The 20032-nt window shown below is 39.1% G+C and overlaps 1 protein-coding gene across 1 annotated transcript in view; it reads right to left on the bottom strand.

The window, feature by feature from the left end:
* The window catches only part of zmp:0000000660 (arf-GAP with Rho-GAP domain, ANK repeat and PH domain-containing protein 2), a 120829-nt gene that overhangs the window by 60067 nt on the left and 40730 nt on the right, over positions 1-20032 (bottom strand). The window contains exons 10-13 of the mRNA XM_040141476.1: positions 17336-17442; positions 8593-8792; positions 2747-2832; positions 2218-2400 (exon numbers count right to left, since the gene is read on the bottom strand). Coding sequence (XP_039997410.1) covers positions 2218-2400; positions 2747-2832; positions 8593-8792; positions 17336-17442 — 576 coding nt within the window. The remainder of the gene's footprint in view (positions 1-2217; positions 2401-2746; positions 2833-8592; positions 8793-17335; positions 17443-20032) is intronic.

Genomic DNA, 20032 nt, shown 5'->3' with positions numbered 1-20032 from the left:
TGTAGTTGGCCCCCAACACCTCAAGAACACATTATCTAATGATATAGTTACTGTAGATGGCATTGAACTGGCCTCCTGCACCTCCTTGAGGAATCTTGGAGTTACCTTTGATCAGGATATCTCCTTTAATTCATAAAACAAACCTGAAGGACTGTGTTTTTTCACCTACTTAACATCATGAAACTCAGGCACAACCTGTCTCAAAAAGATGCAGAAAAGCTAATCTTTGCTTCTGTTACATCTAGGATGGATTACTGTAATTCCATATTATCAGTCTGCCTCAACAAGTCTCTTAATACGCTCCAGCTGATCCGGAATGATGCAGCGCAAGTACTGAGTGGAACTAAGAAAAAAGATCATATTTCTCCAGTGTTAGCTTCTCTGCACTGGCTACCTGTAAAATCAGCCATCATTATATCCTAAAGAGCTAGTACCCTATTACCCCACTAGAACACTGCACTCCCAGCAGGCTTACTTGTGGTTTCTAGAGTCTCCAAAGTAGAAATGGAGGCAGAGCCTTCATCTATCAGGCTCCTCTCCTGTGGAACCTTCTTCCAGTTTGTGTCTAGGAGGCAGACCACGTTTAAGAGTAGGCTAAAAACATTCCTTTTCGATAAAGCTTATAGGTAGGGCCAATTCAGGCTTGCCTTGAACCATCCCCTAGTTATTCTTCTATCAATTATCAATTATTATTAGGGGTCGAAGCCCAAGGGATCTGGGGGCCAGGCATGCAAATCAGCGTGTTCCCAGTACAAGCAGTGCTGGGAACACTATTGTAAACACGCCCATTTCTGCCTATACATTTTTGCCACAAAGATGTTAAAATATGCAAAACCTACTTTTTTAAACTCTCCTAGGTTGTGAGTCTGATCTGCACGGAACTTTGCACATAGAATCTAGGAACTTTCATGATAAAAGGTTATCAAGAATTTTGATAATCCAAAAAACGTGCAAGTTATAAAGGAACAACTTCCTATAGGTTGCAGTCAAAACATGATTTGCTGCAACAATCACTCCTATTAACATGAAACACGGTGCAGTAGTTTTGCATGTCCACTGATGCTTTGTGCATAATGTGACGCCAATTGGCCATTAGTTGGCACTTTTGTTTGCGAAATCATGAAATATGCTAAATTTGTTTTTCCAAACTACTCTTAAGCCGTACGTGTGATCTGCATGAAAATTTGCATGCAGAATATATGGACTCTCATTATCAAAAGTTATTAAAAAAATTCTGATAATCCAAAAAATGAGTAAGTTTTAAAGGAACAACATCCTATAGACTGCAATCAAAACAGGAAGTGTTGCATATCTTGGCAGCAATCTCTACTACGATCATGAAACTCGGATCAGTAGTTTCCAATTGTCCACTTAGGCTCTCTGCAGGTCTAGTTATTATTAGTCTTATCATCATCATATATTATTATCATTATAATCATTGTTATCATTATAATTATTTTTGGTCTTATACATCTTTCTGTGGAACGTGCATTGTGCTATGTTTTCTTTCCTCCTGGTCTCTCTTTCACTCCCCATCTCTCTCTGTCTCTCTCTCTGTCTCTCTCTCTGTCTCTCTCTCTGTCTCTCCCTCTCCTCTCGGGCAAGAAAGACAGTACAGTCTATACCTGCTCTATATGAAAAGTGTCCTGAGATCACTTCTGTTATGATTTGGCGTTATATAAATAAAAATGACTTGACATGTACCATGTCTCTTGGAAGTACAGATGAGGCTATGGATGGTGACCACTTATGAAAGCATGCTTAGTGAACTTCAACCGCACTTTGCTCTCTTCATAACAGACAATTAGGTTAGGTAAATAGAGATAGAAGAACACATTCAAAGTCTAAAAGGGAGATTTTTTTGATTTTTTACTTATGCTGCTAGCTCGACATAACACTGCTAACTCTTGCAAAAATCACCTTATCCAGATATCATTGTCTAAATGAAAGAACAGCTGAAGTAATACACTGTGTTCTTAATCTGAAATGCACTGTGACTGCCAGATAGAGAGAGCAGCACAGGAGAAATGAATGGAACTTAAAGCACACGGGGACAGCTCGTGTGTTAATGTATGAATAAAAGCAAACTACAAAAATTAATATGTGACCATCTTATCAAAATACTGTCTGAATACCTCAAAACATATTTTCTATAACATCAATTTCTACGTGTGTGACTTCTGCTCAAGTGCCCAAGTGCCTTTATAAAAATTGTACCTGGTTGAGCTGATCGGGGTCATGAAAACCCTCCAGGACCCTCCGGTACTTCTTCTCCCTGTACTTCCTGCGGATGAACGTGGCGCGCTGCTCTGCCGAAGCCCCACTATACAGGTCCTCCTCCAAGGGAAGATTAGCTGCCCAGAAACTGTTAGCATTCTTGTTCCCCACCTCCAGGAAGAGCTGAGAGGTTGAAAAACATATACAGGGGAAAACTTCAGATGAGAATCATTTGTAGAGCTATTAGTAGGATTTTAAATTAACATCCACCAAGCCTCAAATAGGATGAATGCTTAATACATCAAAAACAGTTTTGCGAGTAGAATTATGGTACGCTTCTTTTTGATAAATCTGAATCATTGTACCACAGCAAAATATCTGGTACAAAAGTTAAATGGCTTGGTTGAAATATTTGAAAATGTACAGTAGTTATTTGGCCTGGTAAAAATGATTATTGGCAGATAACAACGTAGTTTCTCTTATCAGAGGGATGAAGTAATGATGTGAGCAGCATACATATCACACCAACCTCCACTAGCTCATTGCTCCAGATACTGCTGTCCAACTTCAAGCTCCGCACTTTGGAAATACTCGTTCCAAGGGAACGGTGCTGTCCTGGCACACAGGAGGACACAGTCATCAGCATGATTGCACAGAAATACAAACACACATACACTCAGAAATTCATACAACCCTTGGGTTCATGAAATCTTTCTTAATTAGATATATTCAAAAATGTGTGGCTGGCAGGCTACAAATTTAGTTCCTAGAAAGTTCACATGGAAAAAAATAAAAATTAAGATGTAAATATATGAACAGAAATCTCCTCTGTGTGCACAAACACACACCAAATGTCAGTGATGGAATAAACACTAAACAGGGAGTAACAAGATGGAGAAACAGAGCATGACTGCAAGCTCATTCGCTCACTCACAACAGACATATTTAATCCCCTTCAGCACTCCTAATTGGAAATGAAAGCACAGAACGAGGGCCATTAATTGCTAATGAATCATGAGTAATTCATTGTGTTTGTTGGTCGGCCTGTTTATTTGGGTGAATGAGAGGCTTCTGGGGTTGCTTGTGGCCAAAGACAGAGCATACATGCATAATACATTAGTCAGAAACAGGCTGTATATGTGAATGTGAATTATTGTCCTGTGTGTAACGGTGGATAATTTTAGATTTACATTTGGCATGATCTCATTACTGGCTTCTATGCTCAAGTAGAGCAGATGTGAATGAAAATGCAGGCCCATGAGCTGTGTAAGGCCATCTCGACACAGATCTAGAGGGCACAGACACTAGAAATCTCTGAATTATTTGTCACCTAAGATATTAAAAAGGGAAACTAACTGGGAAGAAATTTTTGATAACTAGTGATCATCATTATTTCTACTTACTTTAGGAATACTGGAGTTTTATCATGTTTATACTGAGAAGAACAAACAATAAAACTGGGGTCTTAAGTTATGAAGAGGATTAAACATCACATATTGGTGTAAAAGGATGGACAAATTGGGTTCACAAACTTTACACAGTATAATACACTTTCCAAAATGTGCTTTCATCATACAATTTTGAACTCTTCTTAAACATCTTGAGCTGTCGTGCCCTTTTTGAATATGACACCAGGATGCACTGACTGACAAAACTAATTGCTCCAAGATTGGATCTTGAATCCGACACGCCATGCCATATCCCATTGTGATCAGGCTTGATGTAATCAGATGATGAATTAAGGACAAGGGGCAGTTTTTTTTTATGGGCATCCGGAGACATTATTCTGCTATACCGCTGCTGCTATTGTTTTTTATTTCTAAGTTTTAGTCCATTTAGATTTTTGTTTCTTTTAGAATCAACACAAATAACGATAATTTCAGAATTGTAATCCATTCATTTCAAATGTTGCACATCCACACTGTAATTATGTATTTTTAAAGCAGTCTGTGAAACAATTTAACAGTTGTGTGTTGTCTGCGTTGCAGTGAAAATTTACACTGTGTTGTTATAATTTGGCTGAATGAAAGTGTGTATAATTAAAAAAGGAGTGGACCAAGTATTGAAGCCTGTGGAACACCATTTGGAATGTAATGGGCATTTGAAACAAGCTCACCAATACTTAAAAAAAAAAAACTGTCTCCCTGTTAATTAAATAGGGATGCAACCAGTTGAGGGCCTCTCCAGAAATACATATCACATGTTTCAACTTGTTTATTAACACTGTGTATTTATACTATCAAATATGGCACTCTGATTGAGGAGGCATCACCTACTCTGTCTGAAGTTGTTAAGGCTTTTACTAGAACAACTGAACATGAGCAATGTGATGCACAGCCTACTTAAGCAAGAATATGTGGAATGGGATTAAGGCAGTGTCATTTCCAGCTCTGCTTCCTAGGTCATGTTTTCTTTGTTCTATTCAGTTGTGTTGCATTTCCTGTTTTATTTTATGTCTCTTACCCTGTTTTGTGATGTACAGTAGGTGGAGGAGTTTAATTCTGTTATTATTTCAACAAGCTGTGAATTATCTAGTTTGTTGAAAACACTAAAAGTCAGTCTAGGATGAGAAAGAATATCAGTTACCAGTTTTAATATTTTGGCTGAAGACCCAAGAGTAATTGAGTCTAATGTTTAGATTGATTCAGTAGTTGGCCGATTGTTGTAAACAAAAATCTGGGGTTATTAGTATTTTTTTGTTTAGAAATGACAGAACACGTTTCAGATGAGGCCTGAGACTACAAGTAAACAGGATTCCCTTCTCCCCCAAGGTTAAATCAAATTTTTTTGGAAAATGTCATATTATAGTGGCAAGTGTGGATGCATTAGTGTAGTCATATGTGTTTAAATACGGTTTCTACAACCCCAAAAGTCACATTGAAAAGAAAGGGATAATCACTGCCTTTGAGACCACGAGTCCAGCTTGACAAATAAAGGCCAGAGAGCCAGATTCTGCCACTTTTGCTTGTGAAGGAATGAAAATATTTCACTCTGGTTGTCTGCTGCAGTGCCACAGCCAAGCTCCAACGGGACTATTTTCACTTGTGTAAGGGTAATGAAGCTGAAAAAGGTGTGTATGCGCACATGCCACTGGGTACATGGTGAGATCTTGCCATATAAATGGCCTGTTGTTAATGTCTTTATCTTTCCTTTGCAACCAAAACAGCACGCAAAAGGGCATTCCCATCACAGCAGTTTTCACAAAAAAAACTGCCCAACCCGCCAAGGATTACATCCCCAATCAAAAACTTTCCCAATGACTTCAGCGATAGGTCATCAAGCAGTTTTCCAGCCCTTCATACTTCTGGCATTTTCCCCTAACTCATTGACAAATCAGGAGGAAACAAAGCAAAGCAGTAAACACTGCATGTTTGTGTTACCATGGCAACTGCTGCCAGCGGTTATGTCTAGAAGTTGCATCCTGGTTTGAAATTTATTGCAATTACATGTGTAGAGAGGGGCCTTCCAGTCTTAGGAATAATGTCATTTCCTCTAGCGGTTGCGTCGGATGAGAGAGAAAGGGCAAAGAGAGGGTACAAAAATAAGAGTGTAGAAAGAGGGACACAGCTTCTGTTATTACGCAAGCAAAATCAATGAAGAATGTGGGTTAAGGGCCCAGGACAAGTGTGTACATCTTGAGTTTGCAGTCAAAGACAAACTCGAACGGTTAAGTATGGAAGAGGTTTCTCTTAAAAATTACTAGACAAGTCTTTAAAGCTGCACTAATCAATATTTTTATTTGAACAAGGGGTCAAATGACCACATGTAATGCAATAGTGGTCACTTGCAGTGACAAAACCACAGAAGATCATCACTCAACGCGTTTCAGCTTCTTTCTGCTCATATGTTTTGGTTTTCTTGTTCAGTGTCACAACTCTCATCTGCCTCATTTCCAGCTGCAGCAGGTCAAATTTTCAATGAAAATGCTCTGATTAACCCACTGTATGCTAATTTGTCAGCATCAAAGTGTAGACAGACAATGTAATAAACTAGCTAAAGAACATACAGTAGTAGACTATCTATAGATATTCCACCCAGGAATTAGTGGAAACCAACAGAGCTTAAAAAATAGTGAATATTGGACTTGCATTCGTTGGGTGACCAGAAACTAATTCTAATGGTTCTCTGTGTCAGTGGAATATGTAAATAGGCATTTCTTTGCTAGCCATATCAAATTTATACGGTAATAATACAGTATGTAAATGTTGTTGTTACACTTTGTTGCACTGGTCCATTTTCTTATTAAAAAATAATCAATTAATGCAGGTTTAATGCTCACTAGATTATTTATCAAAGAAGTGTAATAGTTTAAACTGATTATCTTCACCAATAGTTCCTGCTGCAAGACAGCTCAAAACATGCTTCAGTAATAACATTTGTTGTTTTTTCGTATTTTCTAGTAAAACCTAAATAAAAAAATGGGATTAAACGCTAATGCAGAGCTGATTGGGATGCTGTGTCTCTCAAGAGTAATTAAAAAAAAAACATACAAGTGTGCAGAGTGCTTGTGCCACATATAGTATATTTAAAAAAACATTTTCATCCATGTTTTGTATAGTAGAGAGTAGAGTTTTTGATCAGATTCACCCGTTTTCTAATGTTAAAAATAAAACAGATAATTCTATTTTAAGTAAAAACTGTATTTTCAGTCATTCAAGTCTACGCAAACAAAGACAAAATATTAGAGTATGAAACCGCTCCACGTCAACGAGTGAAGCTACAGACGATTAAAATTCTTTTTGGGTTGGCAAGAAAAGAGGGAAGCCAGTCTGGGATCATTTTTACCATTAGCCTTCTCATTACTTCTTTCTCTTCCTCTTATTCAGCATTTCTCTTTATTGTCTATGACATGAGAGCGCTAATTAAAAGCGTGAGTAGTCATTGATATTCCAAATGGACCACCACCTAATTTAAGGAGAGCACAGTGTGAGGACAGCTTCCTCATTGCAGATATCCACCCTTTCTCTCCCAGCGCATCGACATAATGTAATATTAAACACCCCTGCAAATGAAATCATTTAAGGGTGTTTGAAAAGGGATGTTGGATATCTGATGCGTACCAATTACATGGGCTTTGCAGAGGTGAGGTGAAGAATCGCATTAAAACTTATGACTTTGGCAGATATCTGAAGTTTGGAGAAGATCTGGAGGGGGAATAGGGAGTGTACAGGAGCGTGCCAGAAAAAAAAAAGAAATACTACAAAACCATCCTGAAAGCCGTCCACATCAAGCATGGCTGCTGCTTCTCTCTAATCATGTTTAGCAGGTCAAGAGGCAGTTTGGGATTCCCCAAGTTCTTGCCCATCGCTTAATCTTTGTTGTCATTTCATCTGAGCCATCGAGCATTGCCAAATAGATTAGAGAGAGTCCAGAGGCCAGACGCCAACTCCCATAAGTAGCTTATCACCTGAGATCTTTTTCCAGAAGAGCCTCTGGGTCAGAATACATACTCACAAACAAAAATCAGACCACACATACAGATTAAGAAATTAGTGCTAGCATTCTTTTTTTACTTTAGCATGTTTTTGAATCTTGCGCATAACTTTTCATATGCAGCATGGTCTCTCTTTTTTTTATCTATATATACTTAATAAGAGTAAATAATATCACTTACGATGAGCAAGGGAATGGTATGTGTTGGTCTTTCCAACTGATTCCCAACCTTTTTGGCTTGTGGCCCTTTATAGCCAGACATTTTAAGACATTTCAGAAGACCTGTAGAAGTAAAATTCTCCAAGAAATGCACAAGGATTTAAGATAAACATAATTCTGGGTAAGACTTTTCTTTTCCCTGTAAGAAATTATTTATTTTATTTTATCAATTAGTAATTTCCAAGAAAGTTTGCTGTTAAGAACTATGATTAATTTTAGATAAAATAGTATAGACACATAGTTCAATTGGCACATTCCAATAATTAATTCCAATAAATTGCCAGCATAATCTAGAGGGTCTTTTAGTCAGTGCAAAACAAGTCAGCTGAACATTTGTGTGAAATTTCAAATAAATAATCAATAATTACTCAGTTGAGTTTAAATTCAATTGGAAACCAAAAACTGCATATAAACCTAAATCCTCTTTTGTTTACCATAAAGCGACTTCTGAGATTTGTCGTGTGATGACACGTAGGTCCCTTTGGAGACACTTCTTTAAGAACTATCAAATGAAGCCTGTTTTGAGAGGCTGCTTGCTGCCATTCATACAAAGCTGTGTGTGGGCAGGTCTTCACAAGTAGGGGACTGTTTATCTGATTCTTTACCTTACTGTATGTACAGTATGTTTTTTTTAATCAGTGTGTATGTCCACATCTAGCACGTGTGTGCTCTTCAGAGAGCCAAAGGAGGCCAAGAGTAAAGCAGTATCCGTACGTCCCTTACCTGCACACTTCTTACAGATGACCACGCCGAGGTTGACAGATGCCCACTCCGGCTGCGGGGCGCGGCAGTCGGCGCAGCTCCCGTTGGCCTCGTCAAACCAGATCTTCTCTGCCACTTCATAGTCGGAGAGTGTCTCAGCGATCGATTCTTGAACCGCTTCAATCCACTCCTCCTTCTCCCGTTCTGACTCGGCCGTGAAGCTGCAACAATTGATTTTTTGCCCCCCCAACACATCCCTCACTGTTATTGATTTGAGAGAGCAATTAAACAGCATAGTATCGCTTGGCAGGGTTACGGGGGTGTGCAGTATTTGGAGTAGTTTTAGGGGGTTGCTAGTGTATGTCTATGTGCGATTGCAATAGATTTGGTGAAACTGATATGGGGGTGGGGAGAGGGGCAACAGGGCAGGTAAATCAATCTGTCTCACCTCGCACCACTAAAATCTATAAAGTCCTAATGCAGAGTATTTTTTCAGGATATTATTTCTACATTAGATTCCGGAAAGTTGAGAAATGGTGATGGGAAAAGATTTTAAACATAACCCATTTACAGTTTAAATATACATTTAAATAATCTTGTTTAACACACTTGTTCCATCAGGACCTGCAATTAGAGCCCTGCCAATTAGAAAGTGATAAAAACTAAAAAAAAGTAAAGCACTGAGATCAGCTTTTTAATATAGTTGATGCTTCTTCTGCTGACATGGGTGCAGTTATAGAGTTCAAGGTTTAATTCCAATACAGTATATGTCTGAAAGCATTACTACATGAAGATAATTTGTCAGTTTTAGTCAATCAGATTATAAAGTAGATAACAAGCAAATGTGATTAATAGCTACTGAGACTGTGCTTCACTTTCCTGTCAGCCATAACCCACTATGGCCAAAATTATGCGGGCGCTCTTGTCCAATTAAGAGAAAATCTAAATAAAAATCTTGAAGCCACAGTATACAATTACTCTGCACTGCGAGTGAGATTCACCTTACTGCACAAAGTGGTAGAAATCAACTTGTGCTTTAAAAAACAAAAAACAAAACAAAAAACAAAAATCAACAGCCTACTTTGTGAATTATTTTAAATACGAGGATGCAACGTTACAACTAATGATCATTCTCTGCTGTCACTGCAAAACTTTCTCTGTCTCAAGTAGTTTTCATTTATATGTGCGCATGTAAAAAGCCAATTAGATAACCGATGGCGCGGATAAATAATACACGAATAAAAATCAACTTCCCCTAAGAGATTTTTAGCTGGGGAAACCAGGTTTCCAGGTTTCTCTTTAAGAAAAAAGCTAGCTGGAGAAAGCTGACTGTAACCTGGTTACGGCACTAAAGCAAACACACTGAATGGTATTTTGGGCAATAAACTGTGAATTTTAAAATTTTTAAATTTTTCCAAATGTGTTATAACACTTTAGAGAAGGATGTTTCCCATTTCGATGTGACAGTGCCCCTTGTCCACAAAGCAAGGTCTATTAAATCGGAGTTTGGTGCGGAAGACTTTGAAAGCCCTGATCTTAAACCCATCCAACACCTTTAGGATGAACTGGAACAATGACTCCCAACATCAAGTACCCTTCCTAACTAATGCTTTTGTGGCTGAATGGGAGCAAATCCCTGCAGGTCAGGTTCCAAAATCTTCGGTAAAACCCTCTGAGAAGAGTGGAGGAAGTAACATTTGGCTGTTCACATACTTTGTTTAGATGTAAACATACTTTTTGTCATATAGTGTATTTAGGAAGAGAAGGTTTAAGAGATGTAAAACTGGCTATATATCATTTAGTAATTAAAACAACATCATCACAGAGGTCAAACCAGCCACATTTCAACAGAAAAATTCAAGACCCTCAACACCCCAACCAGGTCACAGGAACCTTTTGAAGCGGGGAGGATACAGTTGGGAAGTAAAGAATAAAAATAAAAAAATTACAAGTAAAACAAGTATACATGCATCCAAAATATAAAAAAAATGAAATATATACGGATATAATACACATTTTAATGTATGAACAGTTAAAGATCCCAAACTGGGTGTTTTTCAGAATCCTTTCAATCAATCAATCTATGTCTCACTCATTAGTTTTCCAGACTGAAGAGATCTTTGTGGAAGACACGCACAGACAGACACACATACCAAAGAGTGACTGGATATTACTGTCTAAAAAAACACTTAAAAAGATACCTCATGGGGAGAAACAGCAGAAGGTTCTGATGGAGAGGGTGGCATTTAAGTGTTTGTGTATTTTTGAAGAAGTTGCTGAGTGTACTGAACAACTTAAAATTAGCTAAATTCATCCTGAGAGCATGTAACAAGCAATCTGTGCGCATGCGTGGGCCTTAAGTGAGAGCACCCAAGTGACAGAAGAACAACAGAGATCGACAGCTATATAAAATTGAGAGGAAAAAGAGACAGAGTTAGTTGACTGAAAGAGGTACTTAGAGAGGAGAAATGGGACCACTGGTCTCCATGGAAACGTGGCGACTGGTGTAAAGTAAGACAGAAGATGAGGGGGAGGAGATGGTGGGGAGGGTAAGCTTTTGCCCGGAGCAGAGGATGTGCACCAGGGCCAGCTTCACCCAAGTAACCCAGCAGAGATCGATAGGTTGATTGGGTTCAGCCGTTCTATGCCCATCGGTCTCTGCCCAGGGCCTGTCAGAAGATATGACTGCGCACATTTGCTGAACCACAACACGGCCTCCAAAACCACAGAGGAGCAAAGGGAGCAAGGAGGCAACGCAAAGTGTGCGTGGACATTCCCAGGCTGCAGAGTTTTAGAAATGAAGTGAAGGCGTGTGTCAGGAGGAGGCCACAACAGCTTTCAGGACAACAGGCGGTAAAGAGGAAAATATAAAACCAAAGACAACCTCAAATATGCCTTCCAAACTAGTAAAAAGCGAAAACAAATGAAAGATATGGAGTAGGAGTAAAATCACTATGTTTTACAAGCTTACAATAATTAAGTTCTTGCCTTTGCTTTGATTATAAATTTAGTTATGACTAAGCTGTCTGCATGTGCTACTTTTCAGTAAAATAACAACTTTCAAGCAATCTCATACAATGTTGAATTATATCAATCATCCTCACAACCACAGGCTTCAAGCTTCCATCATCTCCCACTCCGCCACTAACTAAAATCATAGAGCTCTCCTGTTATTGCACGCTGCCGCCACGTAATTGGAACGTTACCAAACCTGAAAGTAAAAGTAAGAGTGCAATGAATAGAGTAATCCACAGGTATGAGAAACATTGAGCAAGTCCCAAGTCTCTTGATTTTTTAATGGTTTTTTTAAGTCAAACAACAGAATTTCTGCCGTTAATATACTGTAACAGCAATTTATTGATTGTTTCGAGGAATAGTTTGACATTTTGGGAAATATGCTTTTTCGCATTCTTGCTGACAGATGAGACGCTTGATACTACTCTCATGTCTGTCCATTAAACATAAGCCAGGAGACAGTTATCTTACGGACAGGGCCAGGCTAGCCGGTTTCCAGTCTTTATGCTAAGCTAAGCTACCCGTCTCTGGCTCTAGCTCTATATTTAAACACACAGGCATGAGAGCGCAGTCAATCTTCTCATCTAATCCTCAGCAAGGAAGCAAATTGGGGCACTCGCCAAACTATTCCGTTAAAAAAAAGCATATGTAACATTCCATTTCAATTGGCCCTAACCGACCTTCATGGTCTAGAGTTGGAAAAGCTGCTCTTTACAGTCAGCTTCAGGGGTCCCCATTCAACCAAGGACCTAGTATCACTCCCTACTCATGAATTTTTTTTTTTTTTTTTTAATGTAAAATGACAGTTAAATTTGGTAATCCAATTTTGATGTGCAGTAGCCTGACATTCTTTTGAAATTCCCAGTTATGGTGAACATTAAATCTCAAGTTTACTCCCACTGTTGTCTTTTATCCTATTTGCTTTGTAAGCCTTTTATGCTCTGCTACCCTGCATACTACATGCAAGTGAGGTAATCTAATTCGTCTTCATTCATGATGAATGGGCATATAGCTCCTTTTGCATACATGCATAATGTACATAATGTTAAGAGAGTCAAATATAAAGTGGTTTGTATTATTAAATAAAAGTTTTAGTTAAATATAATACTGAAATGTTAAATATTTAAGGCAGTTAATCAGTTGAAGTGGAGGAGCATCAATTTCAAAATCATGACACTTGGTCATTCCCAATAGCATTTATTACTGAGAGACTGATTAACTACGATATGAGAATAATCAAAGGGCCTCTATACTGACCTAGATGTGAAACAGTGCACTGCACTTCAAAAAAGTCGCAACCCACCATCATTTAAAAAAAAGAGTTGCATTTAGATAATGTAATATGGGTAAATGTATCTGAAACTGGGACCTCAATTTCCAATGCCAGTCACAGCCACAAAGTGAAAAAGTAATTAGTTATTCCAATCCAAGGTTAAAAAAGAACTGACATCAATCATTATAACAAAAAAATATACAAGGTGGAATGTAAGATAAGGTAAAAACCGTTTGAGGAAGCACTGGCAAATAATCAAACAAGAATAGGTTAAAACTTAGTGCCAGCACAGGGAGACCCCGACCGCACGAGCAATGGTGTAAATTCATCGCTCATTCAGTCACTCAGTTAGTCAGTCAGTCAGTCACGGACATTCGCTTTTCTAGCGGTGGCCTCGCTGTTGCGGTGTTGCCAAAAAAGATAAATCAAACATTCTATCCAAAATGGGATTTTGCCTACTTAGAGCAGTGTTCAGGAAGGCATGAGAAGGTAAGAACTGAAAAAAGGAATAGCTAAGTAAATTCAGTGCGTAACAGATTTTCTCCAGGTTAGCAAGCTGGATATGAAAGACATTTTCTAAGGTCGAGGAAGTACCGAATGCATCAAGAAGTATAATGTTGTCCTTTGCTTCTACAGTCAGTCGCACAACGATGTGATCAACGTGTGCATCAAAATGACTAACTATTTGAAGGATCATAAGGGAGAGTTACAATCCTGTAACTGCATATGAATTCAGATTAATGTAAATGAGATAACTTTAATCTGTAAAGAGTCATAATTAAACTGAGAGTGATGTACAGCTAATCAGATATTGAAGGAAAAAGTCTAGCTGTTCACAGTTCAGCCTTTAGATCAGGAATTCATGGTCCGTCCGTTGTCATGATATTAATGTAGTTACATAAAGGTTGTTTTATTGCCTAAAATTTTCATTTAATATCCTTTAATTTCAGCATTTTCAATGTTGCAATCAGGTCATTTTTGCAGTATTGTTGTAAATGTATATTAGGTTAATTGTGGTTTCCAATGCAACACTGAAACAAATATGGAATACTGAACCAAACATTCTAGTTAATGCCAATCCTGGATTTCAGTTTTTTAAGTTTAGATATAAATTGTTCCGCAAAATGACCGTGATGATGCCACAGTGATGTCATCAGGGGTGTCCTGGTTTGGGCTTGGAGACTAAAAGTTTATAACAGATACCCCACAACAGAGTGTCAAACTAATATAATACTACTGGCTGCATTGTGGGAAATGTAAGATTCAGTGTTTTTGGAGCTTTACCCACACTTGAGGCTGAAAATCAGGTTCTCTCAACCTCTGCTGCTTGGATTTTGACAATTTTTTTCAGTCTGTCTCTTGTGTTATGGAAGCGCAGTACTGAATAGCTGAAGAGCCCCTTGAATATGTTGAAAGAGTTATTGGTCACTGTAAACATCCCTCTTGTCCATACTGGCTGTGAAGAGATCCCTTCCTAACCGATTCCAGTGTAACTAAAGGAGTTACACGTTAGAGTCAAAGAGGGAATTTGGAACTAAACTGGCTGTAAATGCCTAAAATACCCTCTTGATTTGTTTAACTGAGACTGCTAAAGGCCCATATTACCTTCAGCTTCACAGACAGGAGCAACCAATATTTCTTTCAATGCACATATGGGTATATGAGTAGTGTTGGAAGATAGATTTTTTTTTTTAAATGTGAACCTCCACTTCTAAAAAGGTAATTTTATCCAAAATACAATCGCTTAGCCTAGTCATATCTACCAATTCAGATAGAGTGGTTTTGGGGTTTTATATGTTAAGTTTTTTCAACTATCCACCTGTGAGATTTTCACAATTAATCGATTTGTTTGTGCTGCTCAAAGTTTCAGAAAATTAAATCTGAAATATTCAACAGAAAAACCCACCCTTCCGAAAACAATGCTAAAGACAATCCAAAAACCTCGCTGTCTCAAGTTTTATTCATGAGGTATTTTCAGTCGAAGGCAAAAACAAAAGAAGTTTACTGTCCAAAGGTTTTAATAAACAAACCAGACAAACATGGATTTTCTCCAATATGCCCTTGAGCTAGGCATTTATCTGCAGCTTTACTTTAGTAAAAGTGTTTTCTGATCAAGAACACAAAGTTTATTCTTTTCTCTAAACTTGAGTGTCTTTGCCTGGTAACATCTCCTCTCCTCTCTGCCTCATTGTCATTCTATCTACTCATAAAAGTCTGCGATTGTATCTGCCACAGTGGACTGGACGCTCCGTCCATTTAACGGCAGCAAAACAATGGAAAAGCCAAAGTGAGTCTCCAAAGCTTAAAGTGATTAGATGAGTTTCTCACTAATCCCCACCTTGAGCAGGTAGGAGAATGCTCCCAGGGCCAGCAATCGATTTGACACACACACGCGCACGCATACACACACACACACACACACACACACACACACACACACACACACACACACACACACACACACACACACTCACACACACACACGCACACACACAAAAACCCTTTCAGCAATCACCCCATCAAAACAATTTGGGAGTGAGCTCATTTTAATTCCACCTCTTTTTTGTCATACACAAAATGGCAATTACATCCAGCGTATTAACAAAGCTGCCAAACGATGGGACCATTAAGGGAGCTGACACAAACAGATCGATCGGACATACAACAGACAGGTAGAGGAACGAGGGGAAGAAAAGTCTTTACACAAGGCAATGGGCAAAAAAAAGGAAGGAGTAAAAAAGCAAAGAAAAGAGCGAACAAGCGCATACAAACAAACAACCCTTGCTTTGTCCAGGCAGGTGTGACGGTTGTATTCTAAATGGGCCATTACAGCACAAACAAGCAGCTCGCTCATTGATTGTAGGCCCTCGGGGACTGGGGTCACCTGAAAGGCTTTGCTTGAGATACCTGCACGAAGCTCCCACGGGGAGACTTCATAAAAAAGATCCTGATCGATAATTAGTGATTTATGTACAGAAGTCTGCTAACATGTAGTGGGTGTAACTGCAATGACCAATAAGTCGGTGAGGTGTGTGGTGGGTGCAGTGGTCAACAAGGTGGTTCGTGAAAGATCTGATACGACTGAAAGAATGCGACTAAAACACAGCGAAAACAAACTCTTAAGAAGAGTCTCATTAGAGCTGAGTCTTAACTGTTCGACATGCCTGCTCATTATTTTCACAACTTACATCTCAGAGGAAAGCATACACTATATTTTGTATTGTAAAGGGTACATGTGTATACATTCGGTTTAACTATCTGACAATAAAAGTGAATTTCACTGACTAATGTAAAAGAATTCACTGTATAAGTAACTTTTATTTTTGTTTGTGAGATTACAGGCGCGTTCACACTTGCAGTTCAGTTCACTTGGTCTCAATACACCCATGTTCATTTGCTTTGTACCAAGCACGCTGGTGTGTGAAAGCAGTGTAAGGAACGACTGTGTGAGACATTCAAACGCAAAGAATTACTTTGATCCAATTTTGGTCACAAAAAAAAAAAAAAGGAACCTTTATCCTCCTGTTGATAATTTTCTCTTTTTTTGTCTACCTGACCTTTTGTTTTCAATAGATAACGAGCCAATTTCCCTTTTAAGATCCACGATGCTTTTATCTTTACACATTTCACAGTAATGAAAGACACAAAGTAAGTCAGATAAGTAAATGATATGTACAACTAACAAATTAATAAATCACCATTGTTTTTTATATAGATTCGTGTCATTGAGAATTATTTTCAAAACATTCTAGTTTGAATTAATCCTCCAACTCTCAAGGTAAGATGAAACTCGATGCTTATGAAAGAGACAAAAAAGGGAAATCTGATATGACTATGTGAATATTCTTTTAGTACAAGTACCCTAAACTCTTATCGCACTATGAGACTCTTAATACCTTACATGTATAAGAGCAGATTAACCAAAATGCCTGCCCTCGCCTTTTAGCTATGAATTTAGATGCTTTATGAGATAATTATTGAGATTAAAATACAGTGAAGCAAGAGGCTTAGTGTATGGGAAGGGCATTTCCCAAAATATATGGTTGAGATGAGACGATAACGCAGTCGGATTTGTTTTAGAAGGAATATGAATTAATGCACTGACATCTTGCTGCTTCCTGAAGTAAGGTTTTAAACTAATGCTGAGGTTTACTGCAATGTCAACCTGTTGAATACATCATTCTGAGGGGTCTGTATTCAAAGGGAGACTCCTCCACTTAACATTCATCTTTTTGATGATGAAAAAAGCAATAAGATGTATGTGTTAAGGAAAAAGCTGTGAGATCAAACAGAGAAAGGGCACTCTTCTCTCTCACGCACATTTTAGCGTGAATATCTCTTTGTTGTGGGAGAATGGGGGGGGGCACGCACACACACACACACACACACACACACACACACACACACACACACCCAGACCCCACGGGTACCACACACTCATATGCATGCACGTACACAAATGGAGTGCACACGTACCAGAAGTTCCTGAAGGGGGTGTTGATTTCAAAGCCCCTGCGGTCCATGTCTCTAATATTGGCAGCAGTCAGTTCCACTTCAGCAATAGCCAGTCCCATTTTATAGTCCTGGAAAAACATAAACAGAGGAGACCTAGCGTGAGGTAGTTACAGCATAGTCGCTTCAAATCATCAACAATTTATCCCCCTTTTTTTCTCCCATATGAAAATAGCCAATTCACTTTCTTACCAGGAGTTAGATAAGAAGACTGATACTACTGTCATGGCTGTCTGTTAAGTATGTAGCTAGAGGCAGGAGGCGATTGGCCTTGCCTTGCATAAAGACTGGAAGCAAAGTGAAACAGCTAGCCTGGCTCTGTCCAAAGTTCTGCACCTGGCCGCTGGTACCAAGAAATAGTTCCAGTATATAACTAACAATAAAACCACAGACTTGTCCTTTACATTTCTTTTTGTCTACATAATGAATGTGTTAAATAGTTAGCTTTAACAGCGCTTTGAACTTTGGACACAGCCAGGCTAGCTGTTTCCCCCATGCTAAACTAAGCTAATTGCCTCCTGGATTCAGCTCCAGGCAGAATGCACAGACATGAATGTGGTATCAATCTTCTCATGCAACTCTTGGCAAGAAAGCAAAAAATAAATGTACTTTCCAAAAATGTCAAACTACTCCCTTAAGTTTAAGGTAAGTGCTGCACTGTGCTGGAACAGATCCTGGAGCAACCAAAATTAATTTCTTTCACTTTGTTTATGGGTTTAATTTTAGTGTCAGGGCCTATGAGGTCAGACATCCAGAGGGAGCTTGAAGGAAAACCACTGCGACTTCACATTGAAGGAACATTTCGGGAATTAGACTTGTTAAAGAGTTAAATGAGAGGAATGATACAACTCTCATGTCGGTATGGTAAGTATGAAACTGGAGCCAGCAGCCAGTAAGCTTAGCTTAGCATAAAAACTGAGGACGGGGGGAAACAGCTAGTCTACCTTTTTCCATAGGTTAAAAAAAAACTGCCTTTCAGCAACTCTGGAGCTCACTAATCCTGTTTGCTTCATCAGTATTAAAACCAAACTTAAAAAAAAAAGTTGCTACCACCAAGACTGGGTGAGTGGCACGAAATGGAAGGGTGGATGGATAGCCAAGAAACATATCAACCGAGCATTCTTCTTTGTCCTTCATAATGTTCCCATTTTTAAAGCCAGAAAGCATGTATGCAAATGTTCTAAATGAAACTATTCAAAACACTCCTACAGACGTACCCTGCAAAGGTTAGGGTCCTACACAAGACACCATCTCAAGCACATTTTGGCCAAGTTAGAGACGCCTCCCTAAGGTGGGAGCAACAGGTCACCTCATTAGAGGTCGCCTTTCTCACCCGGGGCTTGACTGTCGATCTGCATAACTAACAAACTAACTAACACTTAAGACAACCTACAACCACTGCAGGAACATTCTCAGTCTTAGTCTTTCCATGGGGTTTTTTTTTGTTTTTGATTTTTTCAGGAAATGGCACTGAATATAGACATGTGAGAGAGGCCTGCTGAAAATAGTTTGTGACAGACCAACAGTCATCGGCTTTTGCTCCTTCTCACCGATGGCGCACAAACCTGGTCTGTGCGTGACGTGTGTGTGTGTGTGTGTGTGTGTGTGTGTGTGTGTGTGTGTGTGTGTGTGTGTGTGCCAGCGCAAGTGTTGAAGACAGACAAAAAGGCCTAGAGAGATTACAGTATGTGTTCTATTGAGTGTGTGTGCGTGTATACCTGCTCTGTGAAAGGCAAAGGTGCATCTGGGGAATTCAAACCGACCCGAGCTTTCAGCCTCGATGCTTTAAGAGGCCCATTACAGAAATAGGGGTTAGATGCAGAGGCGCAGTTTTCATATGCTCCACTGTAACTCTGTATCGCACCGCACCCCTCCCGTCTCCACTTTACCCTCAACACTCATAGCAGTTTAGACGATTTTCTATAGCCTAGAGCTCTAGGCGTCCTACATTACAATACAAAAAAGTACACACTTTACTCCATTACCGAGGCACACAGACAAAGCCAAAAAAACATCAAAAGATGGGGGGGAGAAAGACAGCAAGAACACAAAGGAAGGGGAATGAGGGAGAAAGTATAAGTGAGAGAAGGTCTTGGCAATCCTCAGAGAGTAGGTGAGTAAAGTGAGGGGTCAGCTGAGAAGTTTATAGAAATAAAGTGTGTGTGTGTGTGTGTGTGTGTGTGTGTGTGTGTGTGTGTGTGTGTGTGTGTGTGTGTGTGTGTGTGTGTACGTGTGTGTGTGTGTGCAGAAAGAGCCAGAACAAAACACGGGATCTGCGCCAGTACTCAAACATCGAATTACAAAAAACACAGACTTGGCATGGAGCGCTAAATGCCGCCATGCTGCGACAGCTATAAAGCATGTGTGTTTTCTGTGCTAACTGTTCTTCACCGGCAAAACAATTACACTAATTACACCAAACAAATGGAAGAAAATGAAGCAACACCATCTTTGTTGATTAGAGACTTTTTGGAAAAGCATGGCCTACTGCAGCAGTGCAAAAAAGTGTGTGTTTATGTATGAAGGAAAGAGCGCTGTCACATCTCTTGCAGAGTTCTTCAAATAATTAGCGAAAAAAAAACTCTCAGAGCAGCCAAATTTTGCAGATTGCTACACGAGGAAGTCACTTAAATATTTTCATGCTGCAGGATTTCCAACCTG

Source organism: Xiphias gladius, chromosome 12 (assembly GCF_016859285.1).
Source record: "Xiphias gladius isolate SHS-SW01 ecotype Sanya breed wild chromosome 12, ASM1685928v1, whole genome shotgun sequence".
Taxonomy (NCBI): Eukaryota; Metazoa; Chordata; class Actinopteri; order Istiophoriformes; family Xiphiidae; genus Xiphias; species Xiphias gladius.
Note: the sequence above shows the minus strand (reverse complement) of the source record. Positions and strands in the feature narration are given on the sequence as shown.